The sequence below is a fragment of the Octopus sinensis genome, linkage group LG6 (genome assembly GCF_006345805.1).
Source record: "Octopus sinensis linkage group LG6, ASM634580v1, whole genome shotgun sequence".
In the NCBI taxonomy this organism is placed as follows: Eukaryota; Metazoa; Mollusca; class Cephalopoda; order Octopoda; family Octopodidae; genus Octopus; species Octopus sinensis.
Genome location: NC_043002.1, coordinates 50,285,767 through 50,302,917, shown reverse-complemented (window position 1 = coordinate 50,302,917; position 17,151 = coordinate 50,285,767). Strand labels below are relative to the sequence as shown.

At 39.5% G+C, this 17,151-nt stretch overlaps 1 protein-coding gene across 6 annotated transcripts in view; it reads right to left on the bottom strand.

Moving 5' to 3' along the window:
* Nucleotides 1-3,793: 3,793 nt before the first annotated feature.
* Nucleotides 3,794-17,151, bottom strand: part of LOC115212984 (zinc finger protein 845-like) — a 335,566-nt gene continuing 322,208 nt past the window's right edge. For 4 of the 6 annotated variants that reach the window (XM_029781851.2, XM_036503886.1, XM_036503884.1 and 1 more), the window contains 2 exons: nt 14,007-14,143; nt 3,794-7,884 (listed from right to left, as the gene is read on the bottom strand). In XM_029781851.2, the coding sequence (XP_029637711.1) occupies nt 3,927-7,865 (3,939 nt within the window). In that variant the 5' untranslated portion in view covers nt 7,866-7,884; nt 14,007-14,143 and the 3' untranslated portion in view covers nt 3,794-3,926. The remainder of the gene's footprint in view (nt 7,885-14,006; nt 14,144-17,151) is intronic. The other 2 variants (XM_036503885.1, XM_036503888.1) reach the window with 1 other exon arrangement.

Below are 17,151 nucleotides of genomic sequence, written 5' to 3'. Positions count from 1 at the left end.
GAAATAAGTTTCAAACAATCCGTACATGGGCAATTGCATTATTGGGGGTATGGTACCGATATTAACAACTGGAGGAAAGAGGAGTTAGAGAGGCTGGACCGAAAATCTAGAAAAGTATTCACACTGCACGGAGCACTGTACCCCCCAAGTGCAATATACAGGCTGTGACTAACTGGGTACAACGGTAGGCGATGGCTAATCCGTTGTAAAAAATTTTATGCTCAGAATAAAATAGGTGGTGGTATATCAAGAGGGCTCTGAAATCTTTGTTGTTATAGTCAGGGCAGATATTTGTGTGGAGGCAGAGAAGTACATAGAAAAAAACAGAGCAAGGAAGACGAAAGAAAAGAAAATGGAATAAATTATGAATGGGCAGTTTGTGAGAGAGGTAAGCAAGAATACAGAGGCAGATGGAAAGTGGCACTGGCTAAGGACGAATGACAAAGCCAGAGACAGAAGCGCTTGTCTGTTCTGTGCAGGGTTTGTAACGATAAAGGTGAAACTGTATAGCATATTGTGTATGAATGCATGAAACTGGCCCCCAAAAGAATACAAAAGACGATATAATGTTGCAAGAATGATTCATTGGGAGATACTTGGCAAGTGTGGATTGGAGAGAGCAAAAACATGGCATAGAGAAAACTCAGGAGTAATTGAGAATGACAAGGTAAAGATAGCGTGGGATGTAATAATCCAATGTGACCGTGAAATTGAAAACTAGAAAACTGGATATAGTGGTTGTGAATAAAGAGGAAAAAATCCTGTTCAATCATAGGTGTTGCATGCCCTGGTGAATACAGAGTATCAGAAAGAGGAGAGAAACAGATCAGATATGATGATTTGAGGTGGGAGATAAAAGGAAGTGGTTATTAAAGAAGGTGAGTTGTACCTGTTGGAGCATTGGAAACCGAAAGTATGAAACAAATTAGATTGGATTGAAATTATAGGATTGCCTCATCGCCGTAAGCTTGCTGAAGCATGCTTAATGTCTCTGTAATAGACTTCCCAAGTTAACAGCAAAATTTCACATTGGCTCTTCGTTCCAACTTCTTGTCCATGACAAAACTCGCAGACAACATACACGTGACCACAAAAATACAAATTTCACAACTTGCAAAGTAAACACAACGATGTCCATCAGCACACTGCCTCATGAAGGTTACTGTTAGTTCTCACTGTGCACGCAACCGTGTGCTGCCATCTGTTAGCACGCTACAGAACAAGTCCGGGAACATTTTGTTACCACCTCGTAAATGTGAAGGTTGAACATCTACAGAAAATAGTGTTGCTTGGAACTGCACGAATCCTTTGCAAAGTTCTTGAAATCTGAATGGAGAGTGTTACCTGAGTCAGCTAGTTGTGGACAGCAGGCACTTTGGTATTATGTTAAGCAAGAACAACAAAAGTAATAATGGTTTCAAATTTTGGAACAAGGTCAGCAACTTCGAGAGAGGAGATAAGTCGATTACATCGACCCCAGTACTCAACAAGTACTTATTTTATTGACCCCAAAAGGACGAAAGGCAAAGTCAACTCTGGTGGCATTTGAACTCAGAACATAAGGTCGGAAGAAATGCCACTTAGCATCGACTCCAACACAGTAACGACTCCGCCAGCTTGCCACCTTATTATTAATAATAACAATAATAATAATAATTAAAAGAAGAAGGTAACTTTTTATCTGATAATTTTATTTGAGAAGGGGTTCTTTTCACTTTTTTTTCCTTTAAAATTGTTTTTTTTAATTTATATTTTTTCAGACCCGTAAAATAATTAAACAAAATAGTTAGAAAAAAATATAAATAAAAAAAAAAAACAACGGGAGTAGAAATTCCTCAGTGAAATTCAGATTGTGGTTAATCTCCAGTGGGCACGGATGGTTGTGGGGGGAAAAAAGTCTGACGAGACGAGGGACATATCCATCTTCTCGGTTACATGAAATCCACACCAACAGCTATACACAACAAAACAGTAGCTTCAGAAATTGTTGTCTTTTGGGCCAGATGAGGAAGGGGTCAGGTTTTTTTTTTGTCATTGTTGTGATCAAATAGATGTTTCATCCACATGTGTTATATTCTCTGGCCAGTCCAATCCTAAATTTGTTACACCTATTGTCAATTTAAGTCATCCATATATTTCAAGTTACTTCAAGTAGCTAATAACACACAATGTAATTTTTTTGTTTTTCTTTTGGTTCAGTAAGTGTTGTTTCCTATATGCTTCTATACAGAAATCACAAGAAATGACTACTATTCCCTTCAATCTTTGCTTCTGTGACGTGGACATCAATGTTTTCAAATTGACCTATTTTCCATTACACTTCAGACAGATTCAGCGCTGAATTGCTGAAACAGAAATATCCTTATAGCAAACATTCTGCTCAATACCACAGATTTGCTTGACCCTAACCACTTTAGCATGTCCTTTAAGTGTTGACAATATGTACATCTCTGATCATGAACACGAGTAGTCAGGGAGCATCATAACCTTATGCAGAGAGGGATTCTTTGGGGTTTCGATAAATGTAACATAAGCAAAACTTGAAGGAAATATTAGCCATTTTTCCATACTTTCTAGGTGGTAAGCAAATAGATAACAACAGTTGCTAACCAAGGAGAAAAAAATTATGTTACACAGTGATAATCAAACATCCAGTGATGAATATGATGTCTCAAAACAGTTAAACAAACACAGATGTGTGTCATGCTTGAGTAAGACTTTCACCTTCCAAAATTCCATTCAGATTACTCTGTTAAATGTAAGCTTATCAATTCACACTGTATTGAATTAATCATGCATATCTTGTAGCTTTGAGATTTTGATGTTGCAGACTGTTTATGAAGTGACATTGCAGTGTATGTCTAAGAGGTTGGATCTGGCCAGTTTGAACACAAAATATGTGGAATATTTAGGTTGAATAAGAGTTGTTTAAATGCTGAAGGGTCAAATGTCCAGTTAGCTTTCTAGAAGTGATTGCCCACAGTCTAGGGGCTACAAGAGGAAATTAGGGTTCCCAGACACTTAGTTCACTCCATCCTAGGTAAAAGTCAATTTTTCTTCAAGGGAGACTTTCAGCTGTTAGCTGTTGTGCGGATTGGTTAAGTTCCCTGACTGACCTTGTTGGTAGGGTTGGGCTGAGGATTCAAACTGAATCTAAAAAGCTTGAGGAAGTGTAGGGGGAAAGTGAAGAAGGAGAATGAGGAGAGAAGGGAAAGAGGGAATATGAGGAAAGAGAGTGAGGAGAATGAAGAGTGGAGAAGGAGAATGAAGAGGGAGGGAAGGAGGAGAATGATAGAGTGATGAGAATGAGGAGAGACTGAGAAAGGGGAAGGAGGGGAATGAAGATAGAGAGAGAGAGAGGAAAGCAGGATGAGTGTGGAAGGAGAGAGTGGTAAAAAGGAGGGAGAGAAAGGAGAGAATGTAAAAGAGGAGAAAATGGTAAAGAGGGAAAGAGAAAAGGGGGCAAGTGAGAAGAGAAGAGAGAGAAAAATGGGATAGCGGGAAGAGGGGAGAGAGAGAGGAAGGGAGAGGGTGAGAAAAGAGGAGAGAGAAAAACAGGAAAGCGAGGAGAAGAGGAGGCGGGGAGAGAGTGAGAATGTGGGGAAGTAAGAGGGAAGAGAGAGAGAAAGAGATTGTATGTTTAGAATGGGGGGGGAAGAAGAAACAGTAGTTAACAACACAGGAGGTGTTATATAGTGAGGTGTAAAAAACAACAACAACAATAACATACTAACATCTGTAGAAAGACAGTTTCTTTCAATTTCATTTTTTAAGAGAAGTTTTTTTTTTTTTCCTGGAGATATATTGCAAAAAAAAAAAATAATTTGAAAAAAAATAAATAAAAATCAAAAAATATCACTGAGTAAATTCTGCTGGTTTAAGGCTGTCTGTTCATTTTAAATTCTAAGTCACCATTTAGGCCGTAGTTATGTACCGTTTGCTGATGGTAGGCAAATATATTCTATAGTAGTACAATAACCTAAATCTAAGGACGAGGTCATAGAGTGGGCTTCAGCGAGAGAGAGGACATTGGAGGCAGTGTTCGGGTCAACCGTTTGAGCTTGTGCTATGACTTGTCCGTCTGCACGGAAGTGACCGGCAGTGATGGTGTCAGTGCGGAACTGCGGATGCTGTAGTATGTCGCCGCGGAACTGGCTGTTTTGCAAGGTGTGCATGTTCGATTCGGCAACTTGCAGCAGCTGCGTGTCAACAGTACCTGTGTGCTGCGTGGTGATTTGCTGCGTCGTTGCAATATGAGTTGGTACTGCAGCTTCGGTCATTGCAACAGCAATCATCTCAGAAGCAATCAGAGAGTGGGCCTCAGGCGTGACGGTCACCTCTTGCGCATCCAACGGACTGCTTTCAACCTCTTTATAAGGAATTTGCTCGAGCTGTTGTTCTTCTTGTTCTTCAGTCAACAAATCCATCTGGTTAGGTGGAAGGGAGTTCCTTGGTGCACGTTGCTTACGCTCTTTGATTGGGAAAATCTGACTACCTTCGGGGGGTTTTCTGGGGTCAATCTCTTTATTATAAAGGCCTGTAAAAACTGAGAGAACTTCGAGGCTTTTGTGGTCACACTGGTCCTGATGAACCTCTAACAAGTGGTTACGGAAATCTTTTGTACTGTTTGTGCCAAATGGGCAAAACTTGCATGGGTAAATGAACAGACCCATGTGCCGTTTGGTTTTTGTTATGTGTTTACGAATATTTTCATGAGTATTACAGGAGTAAGAACAATATGGACACTTATAAGGTTTGGAACCAATGTGTATACGCATGTGGCGCCGCAAGTGAGTACTGTTACCGGCTTTGTACGTGCAATAATCACAATGGTATGTCCTCTCTCCAGTGTGAATTCTAGAATGACGAGCTAGCCGAGTCTTTGTAGCGCCAGAATAGCCACAGATGTCACACAAAAATGGTTTTTCACCAGTATGTGTTCGAACGTGGCTATTTAGTTCGCTTTTGAAAACAAAGTCCCATCGGCAATTGGGGAAGGGGCATTTATGAATGCGCTGCCCATGGCGTCGCATGTGGGCAACCAGCTGCATTTTCAGTGGGAAAGCTTGACCGCAAACATCGCACATGTGGGTAAACTTGCCCACATCGTTGTTCTCGTGTTGTTTCATGTGTACATTAAAAGAGAAAACTTTTTGAAATTCTTTGCCGCATATCTGACATTTGCGTTCCGTTAAACCCAGATGACGTAGAATGTGGCGGCGCAGAGACAGACTAGAGATGAAACCATTCTGGCAGAACCTGCAGACAAACGGCTTTTCTCCCGTATGCATGCGGAGATGTTCCATCACGTGTTCCTTTTTCAGCTTCTTAGAACATTCCGGACACTGTACAGAACTATCACGTGGTTGCTTAGCAACTTCATCCAAGTAGGCTCGAAACTGGCTGGTAGTGATGTCTTGGCCCCGAAACTTAGCCCTTACAGCTTCTTCATTGCTCATGTGATTATGATGCGCCTCGACGTGGAACTGGCACCAGCGCTCATCATCAAACTTCTTACCACACTCTTCACATGTATACAAGTTGGTTTCATTGCCTTTTACCAAGTTCATCTGATGCATTTTACCAGCATAGTGCACCCGTAATGCTTTCTCAGACAGGAACACTAGATCGCAGACGTTGCACATAAAAACATGACCTGAATGTACGTCGAGATAGTGTGGCCGAAGATCACCGTAAGTGGGAGCTGTGAAATCACAATGGTCACACTTATAGATTTTGTCTTTGGCTTTGCTCTTCCGTGCTGCCGAGTACTTCCGAGGACCACTGACTTTGAGAGTTTTCTCAGGTTCTTTGTTTCCATTCACGTACAGATCATCTTTATCATTATTGGCCACTTCTTCTTCTCCCGGAATGGATTCATCTTCATCTCCTTCCATAACCACTTCATCAGTTGGTATTAAATCAGGATTGAAAGTCTTCTTCTTCCGCCGAGGTGTACTCACCCGCTCACTGGTCAGCTTCTTATTATGCCTGTCTGTCTTCAAATGCAGCTTCAACGAGTAGCTGTCGGAAAAATTTTTATTGCAAGGGTTACAGGAAAAGGGTTTCTCTTTGGTGTGACGCCTTCGTATGTGGATTTCCAACGATGACATTGAGTGGCACTGAATGTTACAATGAGGGCACTCAGGTTTGTGTCGGCCCTTGCGCCTCGGTGAAGCCTTCACCTTTTTGCCACTCTTATGTTTGTGTCTTATGTGACGGCGGAGACGAACTGACGAGTGCATCATTATATCGCAGAAAGGGCACTGAATCTGGTAGCGGCACTCTTTAATGATGCACAACTGCTTTTGTCGTTCCAGTGCCTCCTTATGTTGGAGGTCTTCCGTTAAATGATTTAACATCTCAGCATTGGAAGACAGCTTAAGGCTGCAAACGGTACAAAACATAGGACCCACCAGAGCAAGACAGTTCTTTGAATGTTCGCTAGTATTCATATGGTCCATCAGATCATTCTCTCGATTGAAATAAAACTGGCAGACTCCACACTGAAATGGACTGAGCCGGATCACGAAACGGTAATATTTCTCTAGAACATGGAAGCCATCTGGGTGATTTTTAGCTCGGTTTTGATGATATCGAGTCAGTATATGCCTACCAATGACATACTTACTGAAGAAAGACTTATCACATATCTGGCAATGATGCACAGAACTTTTGCCATTGTCCTTTTTGCTCTTCTTCTGTTTCTTTGTAGATTGTTCTTCAACGGTGACAACTTCACTAGAGTCTTTAGACGTTCCAGCAGTGTCTTTAGGGGAATCGGCAGATTTTTCTACATGTTCACAACAGAAGCTATCACATGCAGAGCAGTAATTTTCTTTGAGATTACTTGAATCTGGCTCTTTACTGGTAACAACATTAGTAGAGCTTTCTTCAACACCAGTTACATCTTCCAATATAGAACTGTCATCAGCAGAAATATTGGTGTTGTTTTTATTTAGCTGCAACTCATGAGGTGTTTCTCCAGGTTTCCACTTGCCACGAGTATAACTGGGATGTGGAAAATTTTTAGAAGACAATGGACCTTCACCAGGTTTCCATTTACCACCTGTGTGAGTTCTTGGAGGTACATTATCTTCATCAGAAGAATAATCATTGGAATCACTTGACAATTCTGTATAGGAGAAATCCAGCTCTTCATCACTGGAAAAATCAAGACTGCTAAAAATATTCGAGATGGGTAAATCACTGTGACTATCGGCTGAACCTTTATCCAGCGTCGTGTTCACAGCTCGGTTTTGTTTTGCAGGCAAACAATGGCGTTCACTGTCTTCCTTCTTGCATTGAAGTTCTAGAGAGTGAAAGAAATTCTCCCCACTCTTAACTGGGGATGAAGGCGAAGCTTGTGGTAGCTGGTTGTCTTTTTCAACTACTGGTTCATCTGTGGTGACTACTGCAGCAGTGACTGCTTCAGATACATCTTTGACAACATCACTGACTTCAGTAATGGTATCGGTTGTAACAATTACAGGTTCTTGTAGGAGTTCAATGGGGTGAGATTCCTCACTGACTGTAAAGTTGACTGTCTTCAATTGCGCAGAATTCTCTAGTGTAGCCTTGTCAACAATGTCACTGCTCAGACTAATGGTCTCCAACCTTGGTTCCAGCACGCAATGCTCCTCTGAAGCGACGGTAGAAGTGCTGGCATCGCTGCAATCAGTTTCAAACATATCTTGGGCAGATGCAGAGGGTGGGATCTTACCAAGACTGTTCAAAGCCTGCTGAGCAATACTCTTTGTTGATTGGCAGCCAGCCTGCTTGTGCTGAACATAGTTCATCAAACCAACTATGGTCTGATGACAGCTCAGGCACATGTGCATATCTTGCTCTGCGTTGGCCATCATGATACCGATTGGATTGTTCCTGAAAGACAAAAGAAAAAAAAACTTGAAAGATTACAGCACATCATTTAATTGTTTACACACCACACTCTCTAACACATTCAGTATTCAATAGGAGGAGCAGAAGGTGGGGGTGATGCATTTGTGAGCTAATATCTGTTTGGGCATATTTTGTGATTAGAGTAAATATTTTAACAGATAACTAATCTTTCACTGACCCAGTCCACTGAGTTCTAAACTGGTGCCACATCAAGGTACAATTCACCACTGCTAGTAGCAGCTATTTGAAAGTGACTTCGGATTTGTTAGTTTTACAAGATAGAGTTAATTTCTGAGGGGCTGGGGAAAGCGACACATGATACATCAACTTTCTTTCCTGAGAAATACTGATTTCAAATTTTGGCACAAAGCCAACAAGTTTAGGAAGGGAGATAGTTGAATACAGTGACCCCTAGTGCGTAACTTATATTTTATTTCATCAACCTTGAAAGGATGAAAGGCAAACGTTGACCTTGGCAGAATTAGAACTCAGAATGTAAAGACAGGACAAAATGCCACTAAGCATTTCACCAGGAGTGCAAATGGTTCTGCCAGCATACAGACTTTTTTCTGAGAAATATTTCTGTCTCACTCACTTAACACTACTGAGACCAAAGACCAAATATAAACTCTGTCTACCTGCTTATTTTGTAGGTACTTAATGTCTGTTTTTTTTCCTTAACACAAATGACACTTGACCAGCATTTAGTGGGTATCTTTTTATCTTACCATCATTTAATTGTTTCAGACACTGAACTGCGGCCATGCTGGTGTACTGTTTTGCATGATTTAGTCAAACAAATCAACTCCAGCACTTATTTTTTTAAGCCTGGCACACATTCTATAAGTCTCTTTTGCTGAACCAGTAGAATAAGTAAACACTGGTTTATCAAGTGGCAGGGAGACAAACACAAAAACACACATGCACAAAAGGCTTCTGCACAATTTCCGTCTACCAAATTCACTGAAAAGCCTAAGCTGGCCTGGGGCCATAGTAGAGGACACTTGCCCAAAGTGCCATACAATAGAACTGAACGAAAATGCATGTGGTTGTAAAGCAAGCTTCTTAACTAGACAGTCATGCTTGCTGACAAACTGAAATCAATGCTTTCTATGTAAGACACTGACCGATTCTACAGTAGAACTTGAACCAATCACACATACATTTCATTAGGCATCCAGTAACCTAACCCAATAAGCCATAAGTTAAGTATTATACAGAGCAGCAATAAATTTTTAAAAATTAAAATATAATAACAACAACAACAAAAAAAAAAAAACACGAAAGACTTGCATTAATTATAGCTTTGAGTTTTAGTTTAAACTGTTCGGCAAAACTCAATACAATTAATTCTTAATTAAAATCTTAATAAAGATTATTTTTGTTTCTAACATTTAATTATTATGCAAAATTATGAACCCCCACCCCTCACACCACCTATATGTCTCCGTCGTCACCAATATCTGCTGAGAAATAAATGAAATTATAATGAAAAACTAGAGTTTTGCTGTTATTTTTTTTTCTTCTTTTGTCAACTTATTAAATGCATTATTATAAGTCTCATGTTTCTACAAAACCATAAATATATTTATCTCAAGCTTCTTTCTTTCTTTCTTCATTTTTTAAATAATAATAATGATAATAATAAAAATACGAGTAATAATAAAGACAGAAGAAAGTGGAGGAAGGCAGAGGAGATATCAGCACCAGTTTGCAAATATCAAAAATATGAACTTCAGCAATTCTAAAGACGAGACTTAAATATAGACTTTATTATCATTTCTTTCTCCATAACACCTCAACCACATCTCTCTTTCATTCTTGCAGACATCCATCTCATTTTTCAAGTGCAAGTCAGCAGGAACATTCTTGATTTTAGCCAAATAGACAGCCTCCACTTGGTTGCTCAATCTTCCAGAAGTAGCAGCTAAATATCTCTCGAATCAGCCACCCCATAGCTGCCTTAACCCATAGCATTCAGATTTCTTTAACAGAGTGGATCTATGATCAAATGTATTCTGACCCTTTTCAAAATGGGGTTTCTTACTTGGCCAATTTTATCACCTGTATCTTTCTTTGTTTAACCCTTTAGCAGTTAAACAGGCAATATTTGACCTGAGTATTCTGCCTGTTTTATGTTCAAACTAGCCAGATCCAGCCTCTCACACCTACCCTACAATGTCATTCTAAAGATAAACAATTACATCTTTGAAATTTCAAAGCTACAAGATAACACAGTATCAAATGTGAGTAAATAAGCATCCCATGTTGACCTGGAACTACACAACAATAAGTAACACACAACACAGTACACAAACATTGTCTCCTCTATGTAGCCACTTGACCTGCTATAAATAGTAGTCAACTCTGCTTCAAACCACACACACACACACAAACATGCACACACACACATCTTTATCACATAAATGGCAAGGACACGTTAAGTAATGTAGTCTTCATGTACTACTCGCTGAAATGACTGATGGTAGTGGTCATGGTTGGAATACCTTAAATCCACCAAGGAAACACCTATGTCCTCTCAACAGTTAGCCAGAGATGATTTTTAAAAATGAGAATATCTGAAATAAACTCAACTGCTCTCACAGACAAGAATACTAAAAATGAACCCGATTATTCTCAAAACTTAAGTAAAAAAAACAGGAAAAATAATCCAGAATCCTTGTCCGTTACCAGATCAATCCCCAGATCTAATCAATATGAGCTAAACACGAGGCCAAACATCCCTGAAAGTTTCATCCAAATCCATCCAGTGGTTCTTGAGATATCTTGTCCATGCACAAACAAACACAACTGAAAACAATACCCACCGCCTTCGCTAAGGTGGAAGTAATAATAATATTCAAACCTCTTACACCTCCACCTTTTTACTATGATACCATTCATACCCCACAACTCTCTTCACTTTCTTGTAATCTCTCTCTCTGCTCTCACACAACTGTAAGAAGCATCCGCACAGAGAAGTTTACTAACCCTTCCTCCACCCTGCAACATACCACTCCCGCACTCTCTTTCACATACCCATTATACAAGGCATAATTTCTTCCTCACACACACCACTGCCACTGCCACCACAATTATCTATGCATTCCAACCTCTTCCTGACCCCCACCCTTATATCTTTTACTATTACCACTCTTATCACTTACAACAAGCAGCCCCTGCCTAAGACTACCCTCTGGTTCTGTTTTATGAAACTTTTCTTATTTTTAAAAATGCCCAAAATTTAAATTAAAACCTGCTGTCATAATTTTAAGTAAGGACCTTTTGTTAAGCTTTGTTATTTTATGAAATCCTGCCAGATTCTGAACTATTTTGAAACTTAATTGAAACACACACACACACACACACACAGAAGCAGTGTATATCAATAGAAATGTTTAAGTCTCTCTCTCTCTCTCTCTCTCTCTCTCTCTCTCTCTCTCACACACACACACACACCATATTATCTTCAACTATATCTTTATCTTTTAGCTTCCTCATTGCTCTACACACCTGAATACTGCATATATTCATCATTATCATTTAACGCCCACCTTCCAGGCTGGCATGGGTTGGACAGTTTGACAGGAGCTGGCCAGGCAGGAGTCTGCCCCAGACTCCTGTGTTTGTCTTGGATGGGTTTTTATGGCTGGATGCCCTTCCTAAAACCAACCACCCAGCAGAGTGGAGTGCCTTTTATGTGGCAGAAGCACAAACAAGATCAGTTTTGGCAAGGGTTTTACAGCTGGATGCCCTTCCAAACACCGACCACTTTACATACATGAATAAATCTCCCACTTTCTTGTATTTGCTTATCAGCTTCTATATCTCTTAGTAGCACAACAGACATCATGCCAATCGCGTTTCATCATCACCATCATTTATACACAAATACAAAAAACACACATATTTACGTGAAGGCCTAGTGGTTCGATTGCTGCACTCGTGATCAGAAGATCATGGTTTTAATTCCTAGAGCACTGGTGCATTGTGTTCTTGAGCATAACATTTCATTTCACATTACCACAGACTACTCAGCTGTAAAATGGGTAAGCCCGCGATGGATTGGTGTTCTGTTCAGCAGAAATGTTGGCTTACCCATCTACTCATCTAGCCTCTGAGGTGGCATCATATATAAATATATATATATACAGATACAGCACAAAATTTTGTCAGTGAACAGGTCGTGGTTTCAAAGCGACAAAAATATTTTGACACAATTTAAATTTAAATGTTGAAGTGAATCTAACGGTTTTTGCATAAACACCTTCCACGCTGCAATTATTTTTGTTTCAGCACACGATCTCAGATCAAGTCACTTGCTATGCAAGAACACCTCCGTAATATATATATATATGTTTATAAATTAATTATTAGCAACAGAAGCAGTATTAATATCAAAAAGTACCTAATCTTTATATTCAACTTAACATAGATGCCTCGTTAGAACACCAAATAATGGATTATTAGCATTGAGAGAACCTCTCATATAGGCATTTGGTGCATAAAAGCCCATACATCACTTGTAGCAGACAAAAAATGTCTGTCATGGGTGCTGGAACTCCCATATGATATGATTTCAGTCTATTTAAAATCTGCATTATTTTGAAGGACTTTTTCCATTTCGCATTAATGCAATTAAGTAATTTATTTATTTATTTTTGATATAATAATGCAAATTATTCACAAGCTTTTAAGTTACAAAACAATTTGTCATGATATTAGAATTTTTAAAACTTTTTTACTTGTTTCAGTCATTTTGACTGTTGCCATGCTGGAGCACTGCCTTTAGTCGAGCAAATCGACCCCAGGACTTATTCTTTGTAAGCCTAGTACTTATTCTTATTCTATTGGTCTCTTTTGCCGAACTGCTAAGTTACTTGGATGTAAACACACCAGCATCAGTTGTCAAGTGATGTTGGAGTGACAAACACAGACACACAAACATATATATATATATATCATCATCATCATCATCATCATCATCATCATCATCATCATCATCATCGTTTAACGTCCGTTCTCCATGCTAGCATGGGTTGGACGGTTCGACCGGGGTTCTGGGAAGCCAGAAGGCTGCACCAGGCTCCAGTCTAATCTGGCAATGTTTCTACAGCTGGATGCCCTTCCTAACACCAACCACTCCGTGAGTGTAGTGGGTGCTTTTTACGTGCCACCTGCACACATATATATATATATATATAAATAGATATATATATATATACATACATACATACATACATATGATGAGCTTTCTTTCAGTTTCCATCTACTAAATCCACTCACAAGGCTTTAGTCAGCCCGAGGCTATAGTAGAAGACACTTGGCCAAGGTGCCATGTTGTGGGACTGACCCCAGAACCATGTGGTTGGTAAGCAAGCTACTTACCACACAGCCACTTCTACACCTATGTTAAATAAAATTTCAGCAAACTATTTCTCTGTCATTTATGGCTTTATATATATATATATATATATATATATATGCGTGTGTATGTATACCTATAGGGTTGGCCAAAAGTCACCCGACAGTAAATCAAAATTCCATAAATTCTATCTGTAATTCTGTGTTGACTCGAACGAAAAAAATGTGTTGCTCAAGAAGGATTTCAGTTTGAACAATTATCATGATGTTTCATATTTAAATGCTTTTATTAAATTCATTCCGTTGTTAAACATAAATAAATCTTGGAATTAGATGGTCTTGATTGACTTTTGGCTAACCCCGTATATATGTGTGTGTTCGTGTACATATATAATATATATATATATATGCATCTGTGTATATATATATATATATATGCATCTGTGTATATATATATATATATATATATATATATATATATATGCATGTGTGTGTGTGTGTGTATATATATATATGCATGTGTGTATGTATATATATATGCGTGTGCATGTGTATATATATGCATGTGTGGGTGTATATATAGGTACACATACATAATTAGGTTCACATGTGCCTCATCTTTCTGACTCCTGTGGTATAACTTGCCTCTGTCTGTCTGTCTGTCTGTCTGTCTCTATTTCTCTTTCATTCATATCACTCTTGAAATATTTCACTTTCTACTTAAACCAAAGGTTTCTTACCAACAGGGTCTTGGGCTCAGGTTTCGTCCGAAGACTTGATTCCAGTCAGGTGCCACTTCAGCACAATATAAGGCAACGAGGTATCAATACGTGGCAACAAACTCTAGTTGTCAGTTTAAATTGGAACTTTTGCATTTCTGAAAAAAAAACAGAGTACAAAAATATAAGATTTAAAAAAAAAACAACTTTGTGTTAGGAGTCTGTAGAAATATATATTTAAATGGCATGTAAATTAATCCTTTTACATTTGGATTACTCACTCAAACTTACTTATTCACATTGTTTTGAATAAACATGCGTGACATTGCACCTTCAAGATTTTGACAACATGATGGCTTATTTTTAAAATGACACTGTCGGGTAGTTGTGAGAGGCAGGATCTGGCCAGTTTAAATGCTAAAAGGCTAAACATAGGTGCAGGAGTGGCTGTGTGGTAAGTATCTTGTTTACCAACCACATGGTTCCGGGTTCAGTTCCACTGCATGGCACCTTGGGCAAGTGTCTTCTACTATAGCCTCGGGCTGACCAAAGCCTTGTGAGTGGATTTGGTTGACAGAAACTGAAAGAAGCCCATTGTATATATGTATATGTGTCTGTGTTTGTCCCCCTAACATCGCTTGACAACCAATGCTGGTGTGTTTATGTCCACGTACTTAGTGGTTCAGCAAAAGAGACTGATAGAATAAGTACTAGGCTTACAAAGAATAAGTCCTGGGGTTGATTTGCTCGACTAAAGGTGCTCCAGCATGGCCACAGTCAAATGACTGAAACAAGTAAACGAGTATCTGTACAATCAGCTGTACAGACCAGTGGTTTTCAACCATTTTTTTGCCTATGAATTGTTTTGGTTCCCGTTATACTTTACTGGACAACAGAAGTGTTAAGACTGGTCATTACAGTGGTGTAAAGCACTTCTGTTATTACCACTTAAAAGCACACGTGTGGTGCCATGTGAAAACACCCGTGTGGTGCCTTGTGAAAGCACCCATGTGGTGCTACATAAAAATACTTGTGCGATGCCACATAAAAAGCACCCATGTGGTACCACATAAAAGCACCTGTGTGAAGCCCTGAAAATGCGCCTGTGCAGTGCCATGTAAAAGCACCCCGTACACTCTGTAAAGTGGTTAGCATTAGAAAGGGCATCCAGCTGTAGAAACCATGCCAAATCAGACTGGAGCCTGGTGCAGCTCTCCAGCTTGCCAGCTCTGGTCAAACCATCGAACACATACCAGCATGGTCAATGGACGTTAAATGATGATGGACGGCCATAGCCATTTGATATTTAAATAAAATCCTATTATATTTTTATAATTAAATATTATTAGGAATTTTATTAAAAAAATTGCTAAAATGTTTTGTGCATTATAGAAGTCTAAGCAATTTATTTTATTTCTTTCTTTTTTTGTTGCAGTCATATGACTGCGGCCATGCTGGAGTACTGCCTTAAAAAGGTTTTAATTACAGAAATCAACCCCAGGACTTGTTTTGTAAGCCTAGTACTTATCCTATTGGGTTCTTTGCCAAACCGCTAAGTTACGGGGACCTAAACACACCAACAGTGGTTGTCAAGTGATGGTGGTTGGTGGTGGTAGTGTCAAACACAGACACACACAAATATATACATAAAACTATTTATATATGACAGGCTTCTTTCAGTTTCCATCTACCAAATCCACTCACAAGGCTTTGGTCGGCCCAAGGCTATAATAGAAGACACTTGCCCAAGGTGCCACACAGCGGGACTGAACCCAGAACCATGTGGTAAGGAAACAAGCTTCTTACCACACAGCCATGCCTGTACCTATTGTACATAGATTTTAACAACAAAATCTTATATGGTCCTGCAAGGGTCACAGAAACCCTGGTTGAGAACCCGTGGTTATAGATCAGAGCTCTGCAACTTTTTTTTTCACTTGCAGTACATTTACATTCCTTTCAAAATTCGGTGACATATCTGAACTCAAAATATGACTAAAAGTATAGGGGAAAATTATATTCAGGTTACACTGTGGCACACCTAGCACTGTCTTAAGGCATACCAGTGTGCCACGGCATACCAGTTGCGGAGCACTGGTCTAGATGACTGTACACATCAATAGAGTGCAATGCTAAATACAGATGACCATTGAAACTCCTAAGTTGTACTGGAAAACCTAATTGTTATGGAAGTATTAATGTCACGACTGCATCATTGTCTCCCCCACAACAACACTGACCACCTATAAAACCTGAAGCTTCAGAACTCTGTTGGAAGTCCATCATAACCATGACACTGTTGTTGTTGATATCATTATGATTTTGTTATTGATGTTGGTGCTAAAAACTACCACCACCACCACCAACACCACCATCTTCACCTCTCACCACGATCGCTGCCACCATCACCCCTTCATCACAATCACCACCAGCAGCCCCCAAACGCCAACCATCACCATGACCACAACCATCATCAACATCAATACAACCATCACCACCACAACCATCAACAGGACCACCGCCACTGCCATCATAAACACCGTCACCACAAGCGCCATCGCCATCACCATTAGAATCGGTAAAATTACTTTAGAAGCAATTTCAAAGGAAAGGCCAGCAAAGGAAAAGAATGAAAATGTAATTTTTTTGAGAGGGTGTGAAAAGAGAGAGATAGAGAGAGAGCGACAGAGAAAGAGAGAAAGAGAACAAGAGACAGTAACACATACACACACATATATACACTAACCACTCACATATACGCACAACAGATGTAATATAGCTGCTGCTGCTGTCGCTGCTGGTGTTGTTGCTGCTGCCGTTAGTAAATGTGGCAGTGAAAATGGCAAGTGAGCTCTGCTATATGCTGACATACACCCAATCCATCAAAGCAAAGAGCAGTAAAGTTAGCGCTATCAGTCACAGACCTTCTGGCAGCTTTATAGTACCTTGCCTTTTACTACACCCCTTCCCGCCACCACCACCACCACCACCACCACTACCATAGACGCACACAAGCACAAACACACATATATACATATACATACATACATACACAAATGCTCACTCTTCAGTACACTGAAACCTAGTGTAATGTGGCAGCTAACCAAATTTACTTCAATTTTCTTTCAATTTTGACATTATACTAATGAAATATGCTCCTTTTCCC